Genomic DNA, 15,239 nt, shown 5'->3' with positions numbered 1-15,239 from the left:
GGGGGGGGGGGGGGGGGGGGCAAGCTGTCCCTGCATTCCATTTCATTCAGCAAGTGCACATTCAGTGTTCACGGAGTGTCTCTGATGTCCCCAGCACTAGACTGGGGACTCAGTGGTGAGCTGAGACAGGTGTGGTCTACACTCTATTGGAGTTTATAGTCCACAGGGAAAACAAACATTAACCAAGTGGTTTTAGGCTCAGATGTATAAGGAGAGCAAACAATGAAGGCTTTCTTAGGTTTCTGCGGGTGACCAGGGGAGGCTTCCAGAGCTTGAATCTAAAGGATGAATTAGAGTTAACTGGGTAAAGGGAGAGAGGGATGGGCAGGGACGGTGTTCCAGGAAGCGCAGGAATAAAAGTTCTACGGTGGAAGGGAGCAGGGTGCATTTACAGGCCACCCGCATGGTGAAAGACGCCAGAACAGAGTTCCCAGTAAAGGTGGGACGAGGAAGGCAGGAGGGGTCTGTAGGAGCTACACCAGCTAGGGCTTTACAGGAGCCTTAAAGATTTTGGACTTTATCCTCAGAATCATGCGAAGCCATTGAAAAGCATAGGGAAGAGACTGGGGATGGAAAGATCTCTCTGGCTGATGTAAAGGGATACGTGGGTATGCAGCTCAAAAGAGCTAAACTTGGATGCTAGCAGCACCTACTGAATGGCAGTGAAAATTTTCAGAGGTCAAAAAAAGATCGGGGGCTGGCCCGGTGGTGCACTGCTACAGTGTGCCGCTTGGGAGTGTGGCGGCGCTCCCGCCGAGGGTTCGGATCCCACATACAGACCGGCCGCTCACTGGCTGAGCGAGGTGCGGGTGCGACACTGAGGGTTGCGATCCGTTGCCGGTCACGAAAAAAGATAAAAAGGAAAAAAAAAAAAAAAGATGAGTGGACCATTCATCAGTTGACAGTGTTTTGCAAAGTGTGGTCCTTGGACCAACAGCATCAGCTTCAGCAGGGAGCTTTTAAAAAAATGCAGAATCTTGGGCACCACCCCAGACCAGCAGAATCAGAACCTGCATTTTAACAAGCCCACTGGGGATCTGTGTGCACATGCTTTGAAAAGCCCATTTCTAGTCACCAGTCCCATCTTCCCAGTCTCAGGTGTGGCATCCTGAGTCCGTCTGAAGTGGCCACTCTCATGTTCAATGGTGTTTGGGATTTTCTCCCTAAGAGGTGGCCCACTGGGTTTGGCCACAACACTCTAGCCACTTGCAAATCAAGTAGCAATTTCCAGTGGCCACAGTGAAGGAAAACAAAATGTTCCAAGTTGTTCAGCTTCTCAAAAGGAGTACAACTAGAGTAGCTTTTTTCCAAGCCAAGCAAGTACTGTTAACCTTGGAATTTTTTAATTTCACTGTTTTTAAATTCACTGTTTTAAAATTTTTAAATTCATGGTTAAAGTCTTAGAACCAAGGCTTTAGTGCCTTGCCAGAGACAGGGTCTGAGAAGATAGGTATATAGTCACTTGCGAAAACACTTATACCCTCGTGCCCCCCATTGTGCTGGGAGTGCCAATACAGACAAAGAAAGTGGATCTCTGATTCAAGTTGTCCCCAGTAGGAAAGTCACACGCAGGCTGATGTTTTCAAAATACGGGAGTGGTGCCAATTATCAGCAGAACCATCCTATTAAAAAGCGTATGCTAGCTAAGGAAGATCAATGCTTTTCTTGGATATTCCTATAAATCCACACACTAAGTTTTCCCAAGCTTCAAAGCAGCAATGACAACATCAGTTAACATAAACCAGAAAAGGCAAGGAAAGCATTTTTTGGATGACTATGATCTATTCATATAAAAAAAACCAAAAAACCAACACCAGGCTTTCTAACACATTTTACTAGTAATTCTCAATACCTCTCACAGTCCCCAAAAACCTCTATTGGGCTAATAATGTCTTAAGCCTTCATTTAGCTGGTCTCTGACTAAAGAGAATTTTAGGTCTTGATTCACACAAAAACTCCAGTGTACATTAGCCTAAGGCAGTTTAAATATATACCACATGGTAGAGAGAAAAAAATACACACTAAGGCCTCTAAGTCTCAGTGGCACTTTGTCTCCAGCGTCCTAGAACCTTTTGTGCGGAACCACAGAATAAAACACCTTTTGTCCTCAGGCTTGCGGATGGCCGTTGCCATGGCTGTGAGTTCATAATGGCCAAGTGATTTGCCAAAGTGGTCTGTGATCCTGGCTGCAGATTTAATGCTGGCTCAGAAGGAGGGCCAGCGGGAACAAGGGCCCAGATTCTTCCCCAGGGAATGAATGTCGTGCGCATGCGCGCGAGCACAGACACCACCCTCCACACAGGGCCTTCCTTGCTACTTTACTGAGTCCTAATGATCTGCAGAATTAAAAGAAAAGGAGCAGGAACCAAAAGCTTTACGATGTTTAAACAACCAGCAACAAGAAAACAGAGGTGGCTGAAACCCTACTTAAGAGAAGTGAATGTCAGGGGCAGGAGCCTCCCTGATTCTGAGATGGCTAAGGAACAGTTCTCAACAGGGAGGATTGTGCCCCTCCGGAGACATTTGGCAATGTCTGGAGATATTTTTGGCTGTCATAGCTGGGGGAGGGGTGTTACTGGCATCTAGTGGGCACAGGCTGCTGCTAAACATCCCACAACGCATAGGACAGCTCCACAACAAGGAATTATCTGGTCCCAAATGTCAACAAAGCCAAGGTGGAGAAGCCCTAAAATAGCATAAACAGAAAACGCATTTGTTACTGAGAGCAGTGGTTCGTAACCAGGGGCAATTTTACCAGGAGGCAGGGGGCAGGGTGGGAAGGAGGATGAGGTATTTTGCCTCCCCCAGGAGACATTTGGCAATGTCTGCAGACATTTTTGGTCCTCACAACTTGGAGGGTGCTTGTGGCATGTAGGAGGTAGCCAGGGATGCTGCTAAATATCCTACAAAGCACAGGACAGCCCCACAAGAGAAGGGCAAGAGGCCAAGGGGGAGAAGCCCTGCTCCAACGTTACGATGTACAATCCTGCTCTCAGACATCTGGTGACACTGCCAAATTCTAGAAGTTTTCAAGAAATGCTTAAAACAAAATAAACTTTGTTTCTTTAAAAAAAAAAAAAGTCATAGAAAAGTTCTCAATTTTTTCCTGCACATTAGAGCAATCAGGAGAGCTTCTGAAAATCCCGATGCCCAGGCTTCACCCCAAACCAATCAAATCAGAATTTCCGGGGATGGGACTCAGAAATTAGAGGGGTTTTTTTTTGTTGTTTGTTTAAAAAAAAAAAAAAAAAAAAGCTGCCCAGGGGCTTTCAATGAGCACCCAAATTTGAGAAGTAGTGGTACAGAGCAGGGGTCAGCGAACTGTGGCCCATGGACCAAATGTGGCTCTCCAGGTGGCCTGCAAACCAGGAATGATTTTTACATTTCAGTGTGGTTTAAAAAAAACTCCAAAAAATATTTCGTGACACGTGAAAAGTACATGAAATTCAAATTTCTGTGTCCATAAATAAAGTGTGATTGGAACACAGCCACGCTCATTCATTTACATACCATCTAAGGCCACTGTCAAGTGACAAAGGCAGAGGTGAGTAGTTGCCAAAGGTATTCACCACCAGGCCCTTTGCCGGAAAAGTGAAAGAGCAGTGGTTCTCAAACTCTAATGTGCATATAAATCCCCATTGTCCTTAAAATGCAGACTCTGTCTAGGCAGTCTGGGGAGAGGACTGAGCTTCTGCGTTTCCCACCAGAGCCCAGGAGGTTCCACCCTGCCGGTCCACCTGCCCCACTTAGCCATGGGCAGAACACAGGGCTTCTCAAAGGAAGGTCTGTGCAGCCCTGGGAGCCCTCGAGACCCTTTCAAGTTGTCTGCAAGGTCAAAACTCTTTTTATCATAGCGCTAAGATGCAATTTACTTTTTCACCGTATTGCCATCTGCATAGCAAACTGCTGATCCCGAGTGGGAATAAGACAGTAGAACCTAAGTGTACTCAGCAGCAGCATATTCACCTCTCCGTGCACTCACAGGAAGAATAAAAATAAAAATAAAAATAAAAAGGCCCTTTCACTTAAAAGCATCCTAATAAGCCCAAGGTCCAGGGTTCGATCTTGAAATCGGTGGTGATACCAACAAATGGGATTTTTTATACAGTTTTATGAAATGTGTCAATATCTGGAAGATCTGCACAACTCAGAGAACCAATATTTTCTAAATGACCAACGTGTGATATTACAAAATTATTCTTGAATATAAGAGGCAAAGTGTAACACAGAGCAACGGATTTTAATGGAACAGATACAAAAAATTCACCAACATGGTTTCAGATTCCACATTACAAGCAGTCTTTAAGAAACCACTACTTGCTAAATCTTGGTGTAGTACCAAGGAAGAACTCCACAATTATCTGAAAAGGAACTTCTCGTCACATACATCAACCAAAGTGAGATACCCCAAGGTGCCTCTAAGTGAAGGCAGAGGCAGATGTAACAATCCAGCCATCTAATACAAGGGTGCTTCAGAAAGTTCATGAACAATTCGGATTATTTTTCAATTCTATTTTTCCACAAGCTTTCTGAAGTACCCTCGTATTATTCTAGATGTTAGATTTTCAGAAATCTCATTAAAGTATTATTTTGTTTTGGAAAATACTTATCTTTCATAAACATTACTTATGTTAACATATAATGGGTTTACTATTATTTTAAAAGTTTATTATGAAGTAAATTTCTAATTTCTAATATAGAAAATATCTACAGGTATAACCAACATGAGCAAAAGCTTTTTGGAGTTCTCAATTATTTTTAAGAATGTAAAGGGACCTTACACCCAAAAATCTATGAATCACTGGTAGAGCGCAAAGTACAGAAGAGTACATTCTAAGGGCTAAGTACAAAATCACTTAAATGATAGGTTGCTTCTCATTTCTCTCGACTTCCTTACAGTCCTAGACATAAAAGTTCAATTACATAATGCTAAGAATGCTGAAATTATTTCTAATGGCATAAAGGGGAATCGCTTTTTGGCAGATCTTTTTAAAAGGTTGTCCTTGAATCTCTTTAATGAGGAATTTTCATTTTTGTGGCACACTGTGAAAGTCTAAAAATTGATTAGCCTCTAACATTTGCAATATGGCTGGAGCAGTAGAAGATGAGCTATTATGTAAAATAAAGATACGCTTACGTGGCTGGGAATAAAATTCAAGAAACTTCCTTTGCCTTTTTTGGGAACTGGCTTTGGTTTTCCTGAAGACCACATGTGTGCTCTTAGCCTGGTGACGTGGAGGAGCAAGAAATCAGGGAGGCCACGGAGAGTGGGGGAAGCTAGCTCTAAGTCCAGGTAAGAGCACAGAGCTCTGTGGGGTGCTCCAGAAATGTGAGAGCTACCTGGAATATTGAGCATTAGTGGCACTCTGTTGCCTTGACCATCTGGGGGACGGCACCTCTGTTCTCCTGGATCGGATTCAGTTAATCGAGTGTCTGCAGAATCACTGCTGCATGCAAGGCATTGTGCGGGGCTACAGGTGGCCCTCCTGGCACTGATCCTTGGGGGTAGAGTGAGGGAGCAGTAAGACAACAAACATATGTCAGTGAAGAGAGGTGACACAGGGACATGGGGTAGTGAGGTAGGGACAGATCCCCTCAGTTATTGTGGGGAGCTAAGGAAAGTGTCTCTGGGTGGCAGGAGTGTGGACAGGCCATGAAGGACAGTAAGATTCCTAGGAAAAGCATGAGGGAGGGAGAGCAGGGCCAAAGCATGTGGGGCCCATGGGGAGAGCCCAGGTGCAGCCAAGTTTATCAAGGACACAGGGCAGTGTCGGGGAGAAGCTGGGGGTACCCCCTGCCTCACCCCCCTGCGCCTTGTGGGAGGTGTCCAAGCCAGCCTGAAGCCTCTGTGCTCCACTTTGCAGGGTGTGGGCAGAGGGGGATGGTTTGTGAGCAGGCGAGTGACGTGATCCGAGACGTGCTTTTAAGAGATTAATCTGGCACTGCTGTGTAGGCTGGATTGGGGTGGTTGTGTACAAGTCTTCAGCCGTAGGTGGTGGCGGAACGGGTCTGAGTTCTGTTCAAAGGGGACAGGGCGTCTTCAGTGGAGGCAGGAAGGATAAAAATCAGACAAAGCTATGGAGTTATTAAGCAATCAGCATCACACAACGTTTCATAAGCATGGATAAGTGAGAAAGGGTGAGAGAATTTATGTGAACAAATCTTCATCAGGGCCATTCGAGAAAATGCAAGCTCATCCAGACAGACAGACAGAAAGTAGATCAGTGGTTTCTTGGGGAGGGGGGCAGCAGGGAGGGCCTCAGAAACTTTGGGGTGTGACAGGCACATCACCATGCTGCTGGTGGCCTAGTTTCACAGGCACACATGTATGTCAAGACTCATCAAATAGACACTTTAAATAGATGCAGCGTATGCATGTCAATTCCACCTCAAAAAGTTTTTTAAAAAGACCTGTTTGTGAAGTTTGATTTTTTACAAAAGACAATAGTAGTTTAAAAGAGGTGAGAACCACTTTTCAGAGCTAAGGATTGGTGCCAAAAGGCGGTAGCCACATCAAGCTAGGTGGGGTGGGCTGGGGGGACATATCCTGTGGCTGTAGAACCTGCAGGCTCCCTACACCTGGTGACAGGAGCCCGCAGGTCAGCAAGGGGAGCAGGCGCCTCCTCTGAGCTGAGGGCTGAGGATGGCAAAGGGTCAGGGACGACTCAGGTCCCTTTACTAGACAAGCAGAGGACAGGAGGCCAGAGTCAGAGGAAAGAAAGGTAGCAGGAGCTAATTAAAACATACCTGTTCCTCTAGCCAGAATAATACACCCACACGCCCCATGCATGTGTCTATATGTACAAGGTGTTCAAACTCATGTACACATGCATGCATGCGTGTTGCATAGATTGCATAAACATATATCTGTAGGATTAAATGTATTGTTTTATGCACGGTGTGCCTTTTAAAAGCACGTATTTCTCTTTAGAAAGCACTGACAAGCAGATTGCATATAACGTTCCACACTTACCGAGCCATCCGTGACTGCAATAAGCTTACCATCCAGGACACAGCTACTCCATGAGCTTCCACTGCTATTTCACTTACAGTCAGTTTCCTGACTCAAGGTATAGGGTCTCGGCCAGGGTTCTCAACTATTGGCACGATTTACATTTCGGGCTGGACTGTTCGTCGTTGGACAGGGGCTGTCGTGTGCACTGTAGGAAGCTGAGCAGCACCCCGGCCTCTACCCACTAGCTGCCAGGAGCACCTCCTTGGCCGTGTGCATTCTCAGCACATCCCCTGAAAGGCAAAACCTCCTGACTAGAAAATGCTGCTTTGGCATGGTGGCTCTCACCCTCACCTGCACACAGATCACCTGGGGTGCTTTTGCTAAGGCTGAGGCTTGCGTACACCCCTGAGCTTTTGACCCAGTCAGTCTGAATGTGGTCTCAGGATTTTAAGACTTCCCTTCCCTCCAGGGCTCTACTGTGAAGCCCAGGTGGAGAACTTCCTACTAGAGAACAACCCTATTTCTGTCCTTTCTCCTAGTTTAGACTCACATGCAGATGATTCTGGAGACCCCAACTAGCCAGTCAAGCCTTGATTTACTGAACAAATGCCTACTGAGCTCCTATGCAACTCAGAATGCAAGGTCTGGACCAGCCTGACCCAGACCAGCCACATACGTGATGGACACTAACATTGTATGATGTCTCATAAAGCCACACGTGTCATGAGTGCTAAAAAGGAAGTGATCATCATTTGACACTATGCAGAAGTGCTTTCTTGGTCCCAGGTACCAAGCCAGGCCAAAGCAGAATGCGAAGCCTGAGGACCTCTGCTCTCAAAGCGTCAAGAGTCGAGTGCCTCAGGAGAGCCAGCAAGCGCCTCCCAGGTGGGTGCCCAGCACTGTAACTCGAGGGGGTGCTCTCCCAGAGGTGCAGCTGTGAGAATGTGAGGAGGTTAGTATCATTAAACAGAGAAGACAGTGCTCTCAGGAGACGGAGGATGCATTTCCACCATGAGACGTTCATCCAGCCAGTGGCAGGCAGCCTTCTAAAATGCCCCCAAGGGTCCCCACCTTTTATAGTCATGGCCTTGTGTGATTGCTGCTGAGTGTGGGCTGAACCCAGTGACTTGCTTCTTAGGACTAGAATATGACAAAGGTGATAGGATGTCCCTTCCCCGAGTAGGTTTCAAAAGACTGACTTCTGTCTTGCTAGCACTCTCTCTTCCTGGCACACCCTCTCACTTGCTCTCTCTGATGAAGCCAGCTGCTATGTCATGAAGTAGCTCTGGAGAAGCCCCACATGGCAAGGAACCAAGAGAGGTCTTAAACCAACAGCGTGTGAGGAATTGAGACCTCAGTCCAACAGGCTGTGAGGAACCAAGTCCTGCCAGCAACCACGTGAGTGAGCTAGGAGGTGGATTCTTCCCCACTCAGGCCTTCAGATGAGACTGCAGCTTCATTAGAGATGCTGGCCAGGTAAGCTGAGCCCAGACTCCTGACCTACAGAAACTGAGATAATATATGCCATTGTTTCTAGCTGCTAAGTTTGAGGAATTTGTTATGCAACAATGATAACACAGCCTCAGCTCTGGTGTTTGCCTGCAGCTCTACAATAGAATGTTTTTCCAATTTTTTTATACACAAAGATTCAATGACAATATAAAATCATTACTTCAAGAGGAGTTTGCTTCAAACTCAATAGCGCTGGCAGCTAGATGTGGGATATTTGGCTTTGGGCATCTTGAGCATAAACATATATACAGTTTGCCTTTGAATTTCAAGTGTATGTTGTTTGGAAAGGTATTTTGAACTGAAATAATACTTTACCAAATAGATGTTATAATGAGGAGCTATTTTCTTAGCCAAGGTTATGGTCCTCTGCATATATAGTGGTGGTGATCAAATCTTAGTGTGCCTCTGAATTGCCTGGGAGCTCATTAAAATGGGCCAAATTCCTGGGACCCATCCCAGAGGTGGTGGGTGGGGCTGAGCATCTGGATTTTTAACCAGCACCTTTGGTGATTCTGATTCAAAGCATTGCAACCCCATGCTTCAAAAAGTCACTTAAAGAAATGACCCCAGTACTACGTTTAATAAAACATAAATGGTCTTTTATATATCACAGAAAATAAAAGTTGCTAACATACACTGAATGGAACAATAGCCAAAAGCAGCTCGTGACAGCCATTTAGCAGGGCTTGGTTTCCTATGGGAACATGAGGGACCTGGAGAGAGGAGGGTGAGGGATGTTTGGTGAAGATGATTTTAGGAAACTGAGTGTCTGGCAAAGTTTTTAGGTGTTACCTAACCCAAGCAGATAGAATTTTCAAAGTATCCTAAGAATGCAATTCCTCTAAGCTGGGCTGGCCATTTTGTTTTCTGTAAAGGCCCAGATAGTAAATATTTTTGACTTTGCAGGGCATACAGTTGCAATTTCTCAACTCTGCTATTGGAGCATGAAAGCAGCCACAAAACAATACATAAGTGAAAGAGTGTGGCTGGTTCCAATAAAACTTTATATACAAAGACACAGGGGGTGGCATCACCAGCCTGGTCTGAGGCAAGTCCTCACAGGAATCTCCATTTATCACCACATTGAAACAGCACATGAATGTAAACAAGGTTGTTTTAAGACACAGAAAAGCTTGTTTAAAATCTCATTCTTTCTCCTCTCAGCCTAACATGTCATCACAAGGGTTATTCCTTGGGGTGAAAGCATTGTCCATGGAAGTTTCCAGAAAAAATGCAAGCATAATGATCTCTAAATGACTCTCTGACACCCAGAGCATTCCATTTAGTACAAAAGCCATTGTATATAAGCTTTTCATAGACATGGAATTACATTGGGGGTGCGTGTATGGCTTATTTGGGAGTGAAGCTGGGCACCCAAAAGGACACAGCCTGGGGAGGTGGGAAAACTCAAGTGACCAACTTCAGCTACTTCCAAGTATCTCCAGTTACCTCTAAGGGGTGGCAAAAGATTTCAAAACAAAATTTTAAGTAACTCTAATTGAAAACATAGTGCGAGGGGTATCACAAAGGAAGCAAAAACCATATATCACTACTTGTAAAGGGCTGAGAATTACTCTGTCTTAAATAATCCAAGTTGTGTTCCTAAAACCAGACGTTGTACCTGACAGAAAGCTCCAGATCAACACTCAATACTGATCGATTTGCTTTTCATCTCTACTTTGCCTGCCTACTCTGAGATGAGGAGCAGACACAAGACCCAAAGGCAGCAAAAGGAGGTGATATATCAGACACAGTAAGCCAGTGTTACCTAACCAAGTGCTAACCATATGCTAACAATATTGCAGACCAAAAAACTGAATGTTTGTAATCAATCAAGAAATCCTTTATATATATGTATGCATATATGTATTTATTTATGTATATACACGTATATATATCATGGCTGACATAGCAGTCTTTGGTAAATAAACTATAAGATAGTTAACTGTTTGATGTGGCACAGTTTGTAATAACTGCAGGTGATTTGAAAATAAAATAATTGATACATAGCAGATAACAAAATGTGACGAACTCTAAAAAACTCAGCAACTTTATAGCATGAACCTGAGCTACGATACGCTCACATCGTGTTCACCATTTACCTCCACTGAACCAGAAGCACCTTGAGTTAAGTGGAAGTCACCAGACGCACTGAGAGCTTCCCCCAGATTAGGTCACAGAAGCTAAAAAAGCTTCTCCCACCAGACGCTGTGGAGCGGAGAGGCACCGCCATCAGAACCCACACAACATGATCAGACAACATCGGTTCAATGGTGCATACAAAAAGATTAAGGGTTTTTTTCCTCCTTAAGATACATTTCAGGGCCAGCTGGTTAGCTCAGTTGGTTACAGTGCAGTGCTGATAACACCAACGTCAAGGTCATGGGTTCAGATCCCCATACTGACCAGCTGCCAAAAAAAAAAAAAAAAAAACCCACACACACAAAAAAATACATTTCAAGTGTTTTGAGAAAAGACTTCAAACTTAGTGGCCTTACAACCTTAGGTTAGGTAAGAGTGACACTAAAAAGCAATAACAAAAATCCAATAGCATCTCCCAGGACTTTACACCCACAGATGTCACTCAAGGCAGCATCACGCAGGGTTGCCCATGGGACCATCCATCCTTTGATACCCTGTAGGCCTAGAGAAGATGTGGACACTACCTGCCCAAAGAAGCTAAAAAATTAAAAGGTAAAAACAAAGAAACAGATGGTGAAAGAGCAACTAGTAATTCTACTGGGAAGTTGAGCAAAAACAAAGAAATAAATGAAAAGGTCAAGGCAAAGGACCCTGGAACCACCTTTATCCTTCCAGTGGGAAACAAGGAACTTGCAGGGGGAAGGGCAGTCTCTGCTAGAGTAACTGCATGGTGGGAGACGCATTTTCCTTTGACAAAGATTTCCTGGTCAGCCTATATCAAAACCTCTTCTCCCCCACCGTGGAAAGAAACTGAAAACTCTGCAGGGGAAAGAAAAAAAAAAAAGGACACAGGAGCCATATGGAATTCTCTATTTTTTCGCCTCGCACCATCTGGTTTGGGACTTAAGTGCAAAACGCAACTGCATTAATTTAAGAGCCAACAAAATCTCTAAGCAACTGGGAAGGCAATAACATGGCTGTGTTAGGTCCCCTCGCTCTGTGGCCTGTGCCGTGGTCTTTATGCTGTCATGCCCAGGGTCTCTCTGCAGGGGGCTCCAGTCCCGATCTTTTGTGCCACAGCAGCACTTCAGTCAATGCACACAAAAGGTTAAAACTACGTGTGGGTACAGACTACCTCAGGAGGTGGAAAGATAATTCTTTAAATCAAGTTCAGTTATTTTGTCCCCCCCCCCGCCCAGGCAAGAACCTGCTAGTTCATGGAATTCTCGCTTGCAGTATCACCAGCAACCGAGTACTAGTAGAGTTCTACAGTCTCTCACCATACCATTCCAGAATTCCAGCAAACCTGAAAAGTAAGGATTTGGGGGGAGAGAGGGTGGAGCTAACTCATCTGGCAGCAAAACCCGTTCGGACCTGAATGGACAAGGGGCTGTTGTTCATCTTACCTGGGCTCTTCAGAAATACTAACGGATGGGATTTGCAGGGGCACCCAGACTTTGCTGGTGGCATCACGCAGCACGTGGTGTGTGCACCATATTATCTTTTGAAAACTCTTAAACTCTTCAGGATTTTGACACAAATCTGTTTTGGAAAAACAACTGGAGTCTTCTCAGCTGCCACTGCTTCTGAGAATGCCCACATTCTGGTATCTGGTTGTAGGGTCAAAAGCACACAAGCCTCATTCTAACGCTCTTCCAGGTACCTGCCCAGCAAGTGCAGAAAACTCTTCAAGAGCACCTGACAGAGGGTTTTGTTTCCCTAATGAAATACTGGTGTTTACTCTGCACCACATAGTTTATGAACTAAAACCCAGGAAAGACTAAGGTTTTTCTCAATTTCATTGGCTTGGTGTCACCCAATACTTATTCTTAAAATGAAGACCATTTTAAGAACGGTCTACCTCCCTCAAGCAGTCGTTTCTAATAACTTGGGGGTTTTCTTGTTATGTTAACAAATACCCCTCTATTGTCCACTCTCTCTCTGTGCCCTTGAATTATACACATACATCTAATGACTTTTGGAAGTGGTGTTAAAAACCATTTTATTGAGATACAAGTTACATACCATAAAATTCCCATTTTAAGTGTAACAATCCAATAGTTTTGAGTAAATTAACCATCACCACAATCTAATTTTAGAACATTTTCATCACCCCAAAAAAGATCCCTTGTGCCCATCTGGACTCACTCACCATTCCCTCCTTCCCCCCAGTCTCTGGCAGCCACTAATCTGCTATTCGTCTCTATTCATTTGCTAATTCTGGAAGTTTAACATAAGCAGAATCATACAACATTGGTTTCTTGTGTCTGGCTTCTTTTACTTAGCATAACGTTCCTGAGCTTTGTCCGTGCGGTAGCATGTATCAGTACTTCATTCCTTTTCATTGCTGAATAGTATTGCACTGTATGCATTTATCATGCCCAGTGACAATTTATCAAGATTCCAGAATCCCCCCAGTCTTTGAGGTATTTATGAGAATGGATACCTGATGTCACCTCTTGCTCACCTTTTTTAACCAGTGCTGCCCAGGCACGCACAGAACTGGCACCTAAGAGCCATACAGCGATGAAGAAATGCACAGATGCAGAACGAAACCCAAAGTCAGATTTCATGTTAATTAACCTGACACCACAATTTAGGTTGTAAAGGAAAAAGAGAAAGTTGTATGAAACTAATGATGGGGTTTATGACTTTGGAATTCAATGGGTGCCTTACATTGTGCCTCAGGATTCTCTTTCTAGAGTTGTACGTGCCACACTGCCATTTCTGATTTATACCTGAAAAAGTAGCCATGTGGGAGAAATGACGTTATGGGTTGACACAAAATCACAGCAATACTTTAAGCCTGTTGTTGTGTTTATCTGACCCACCGCTAGCCCTTATTTCCACATCTCAAGTAGCTTCAATTACAGTTCTGCCTTGCAAATCACTGGGTTTTAGCTAACCGAGCTGAGCATTAAGCCATGTGGAGGCCTTGGGGATGTGGGAGGGTGGATGTTCACATTGCTCAGCGCTCTCCCCCTCCTAGGTCCCCAAATCAGCTGACATGCACCCAGCCCCTCATGGTTCTGAGAGACTGGTGTCCCTCACGAGCCAGGAAAATGGAAACCAGACCCAATGGACCTACCTGATGGAAACTGAGTACACAGTTATCTGATCCTAACTTCACAGCCCTTGGGTTTTCTTTCTCAAAGACAATGATGTTAAGAGAGGATGGTGCAAAGCAGTGGGTCTGGGAAGACATCTGGGGTACTTGCAGAGCCAGGGCTCCTCAAGGGCCCTGGCCCAGTTTTTCACCCCGTGGTGGACACATGTGCCCCACGCCCCCATTGGTTCAGACATTGGAAATTCCGTGGTTAACCCAAAGTCATATCTCACTGTACACGGCTCCCTTTGAGAAAAGAGGTGAAGGTGAGGGAAGAGGGAGAAGAAAGTGCAGAAAGATGGGTGGAATGGAGAGGGGGAGAGAGAAAGATGATTTAACAATTTTTTCAGGGCCAATTCCTCCCACGCCCATGTGTGCCAGTTAATGCATTCAGCAAAACAGAAAATATCACCAAACTGAAAGCACCATTGCAAATATTATTAAAGATAACAGTTGACTTGCTATTAGAATTCACCCCGAGGCTGTATTTACCTGGACTGCTCAAGCGGCCAGCCCTGTCCCCCAGGGTTGGCACAGGATGGTACTGGTGGTTCTTTGAGCCTGGGTACATCCAGTGGTACCTGCCAATTTCCATTTCAGCTCTGCTGTTCACTGCCAATTTCAGGTGGCAAAGAGTCAGTGTCTCTATCTCCAGCAAAGATTCTACATCAGCATTTTTATTTATTCTTTTACCATATAGTTAAAGGAAATGGGGAATTTAAAAAATAGCTATTGAAATGCAACTCTTCAGTACCAGCTTATCAACTCAGCACGATAAATCGAGAATGTTGGAGTCTCCTGTCCCATTTTCAAATTTAAGATTACATAAATCACCCAGATTACCTTTTCTTTCCTCGTTTCCTCCATCTCCCCCTTCCCACCCCACCCCTTAAAATGCTCATTTTGGAAAGATACTATTTATAGTGAAAATTTGGCTTCTCACAATAATATTTTTCTTTGTTTATTTCCTTTTCAGACCAAGAGAATGCTATAATTACTGCCAGCTACACAGGCAAAGGTGAACACAGGCTCACTCTCCATCACGGTACCCAGAGTCCAGTCCTGAAAATCTGGCAAATAACCCCATGCTCTGCTGAATCTTGAATGAAACGCCTGTCCTCCCACTGATGTCTGCGGTATTCTCTGTCACCTCATTTTAAACTCAGTATGTCAGAGTCCAGAATGTTCTGGATTAAATCCTATTCCAATTATCTCCCAGTGTGTTATAGAGAAAGGGCTTCTGGTCTTGGGCTCAAATCACTGCTTACTCACATACAGTGACAATTGGCCCCCCCAGGGACTCACAACTCTTATCTGGTAATATAACTATGTTTCCCTTTCTTAGGGGATTGGAGAGAAAAATACTTATCAATTTGCCTGGCCCAGAGTAGGCTTCCAGTAACTGTTCGTTGAATTACACTCCTGAAATCCCTGAGATACCATAAGGTTACTGTGGCCAGTTTACATTTGAGAATCCCATAAAACCCAATAAGGGGTATCACAAACTGTTAAGGATTAAAAACC

At 44.5% G+C, this 15,239-nt stretch overlaps 1 protein-coding gene across 6 annotated transcripts in view; it reads right to left on the bottom strand.

Annotated features, from left to right (window-relative positions):
* GPM6B (glycoprotein M6B) overlaps positions 1-15,239 on the bottom strand; it is a 46,573-nt gene that overhangs the window by 23,823 nt on the left and 7,511 nt on the right. For 4 of the 6 annotated variants that reach the window (XR_550427.1, XM_008571952.1, XM_008571953.1 and 1 more), the window contains exon 2: positions 14,208-14,327. The exons of the other annotated variants lie outside the window; for them this stretch is intronic. Coding sequence is in view for 3 of the 4 variants with exons in the window: in XM_008571952.1 (XP_008570174.1) it covers positions 14,208-14,327 (120 nt within the window). In the remaining variant the exon portion in view is untranslated. The remainder of the gene's footprint in view (positions 1-14,207; positions 14,328-15,239) is intronic. 6 annotated transcript variants of the gene reach the window in all.

This window comes from Galeopterus variegatus, unplaced genomic scaffold (genome assembly GCF_000696425.1).
Source record: "Galeopterus variegatus unplaced genomic scaffold, G_variegatus-3.0.2 Scaffold738, whole genome shotgun sequence".
NCBI lineage: Eukaryota > Metazoa > Chordata > Mammalia > Dermoptera > Cynocephalidae > Galeopterus > Galeopterus variegatus.
This window is presented reverse-complemented; position numbering and strand designations above follow the sequence as displayed.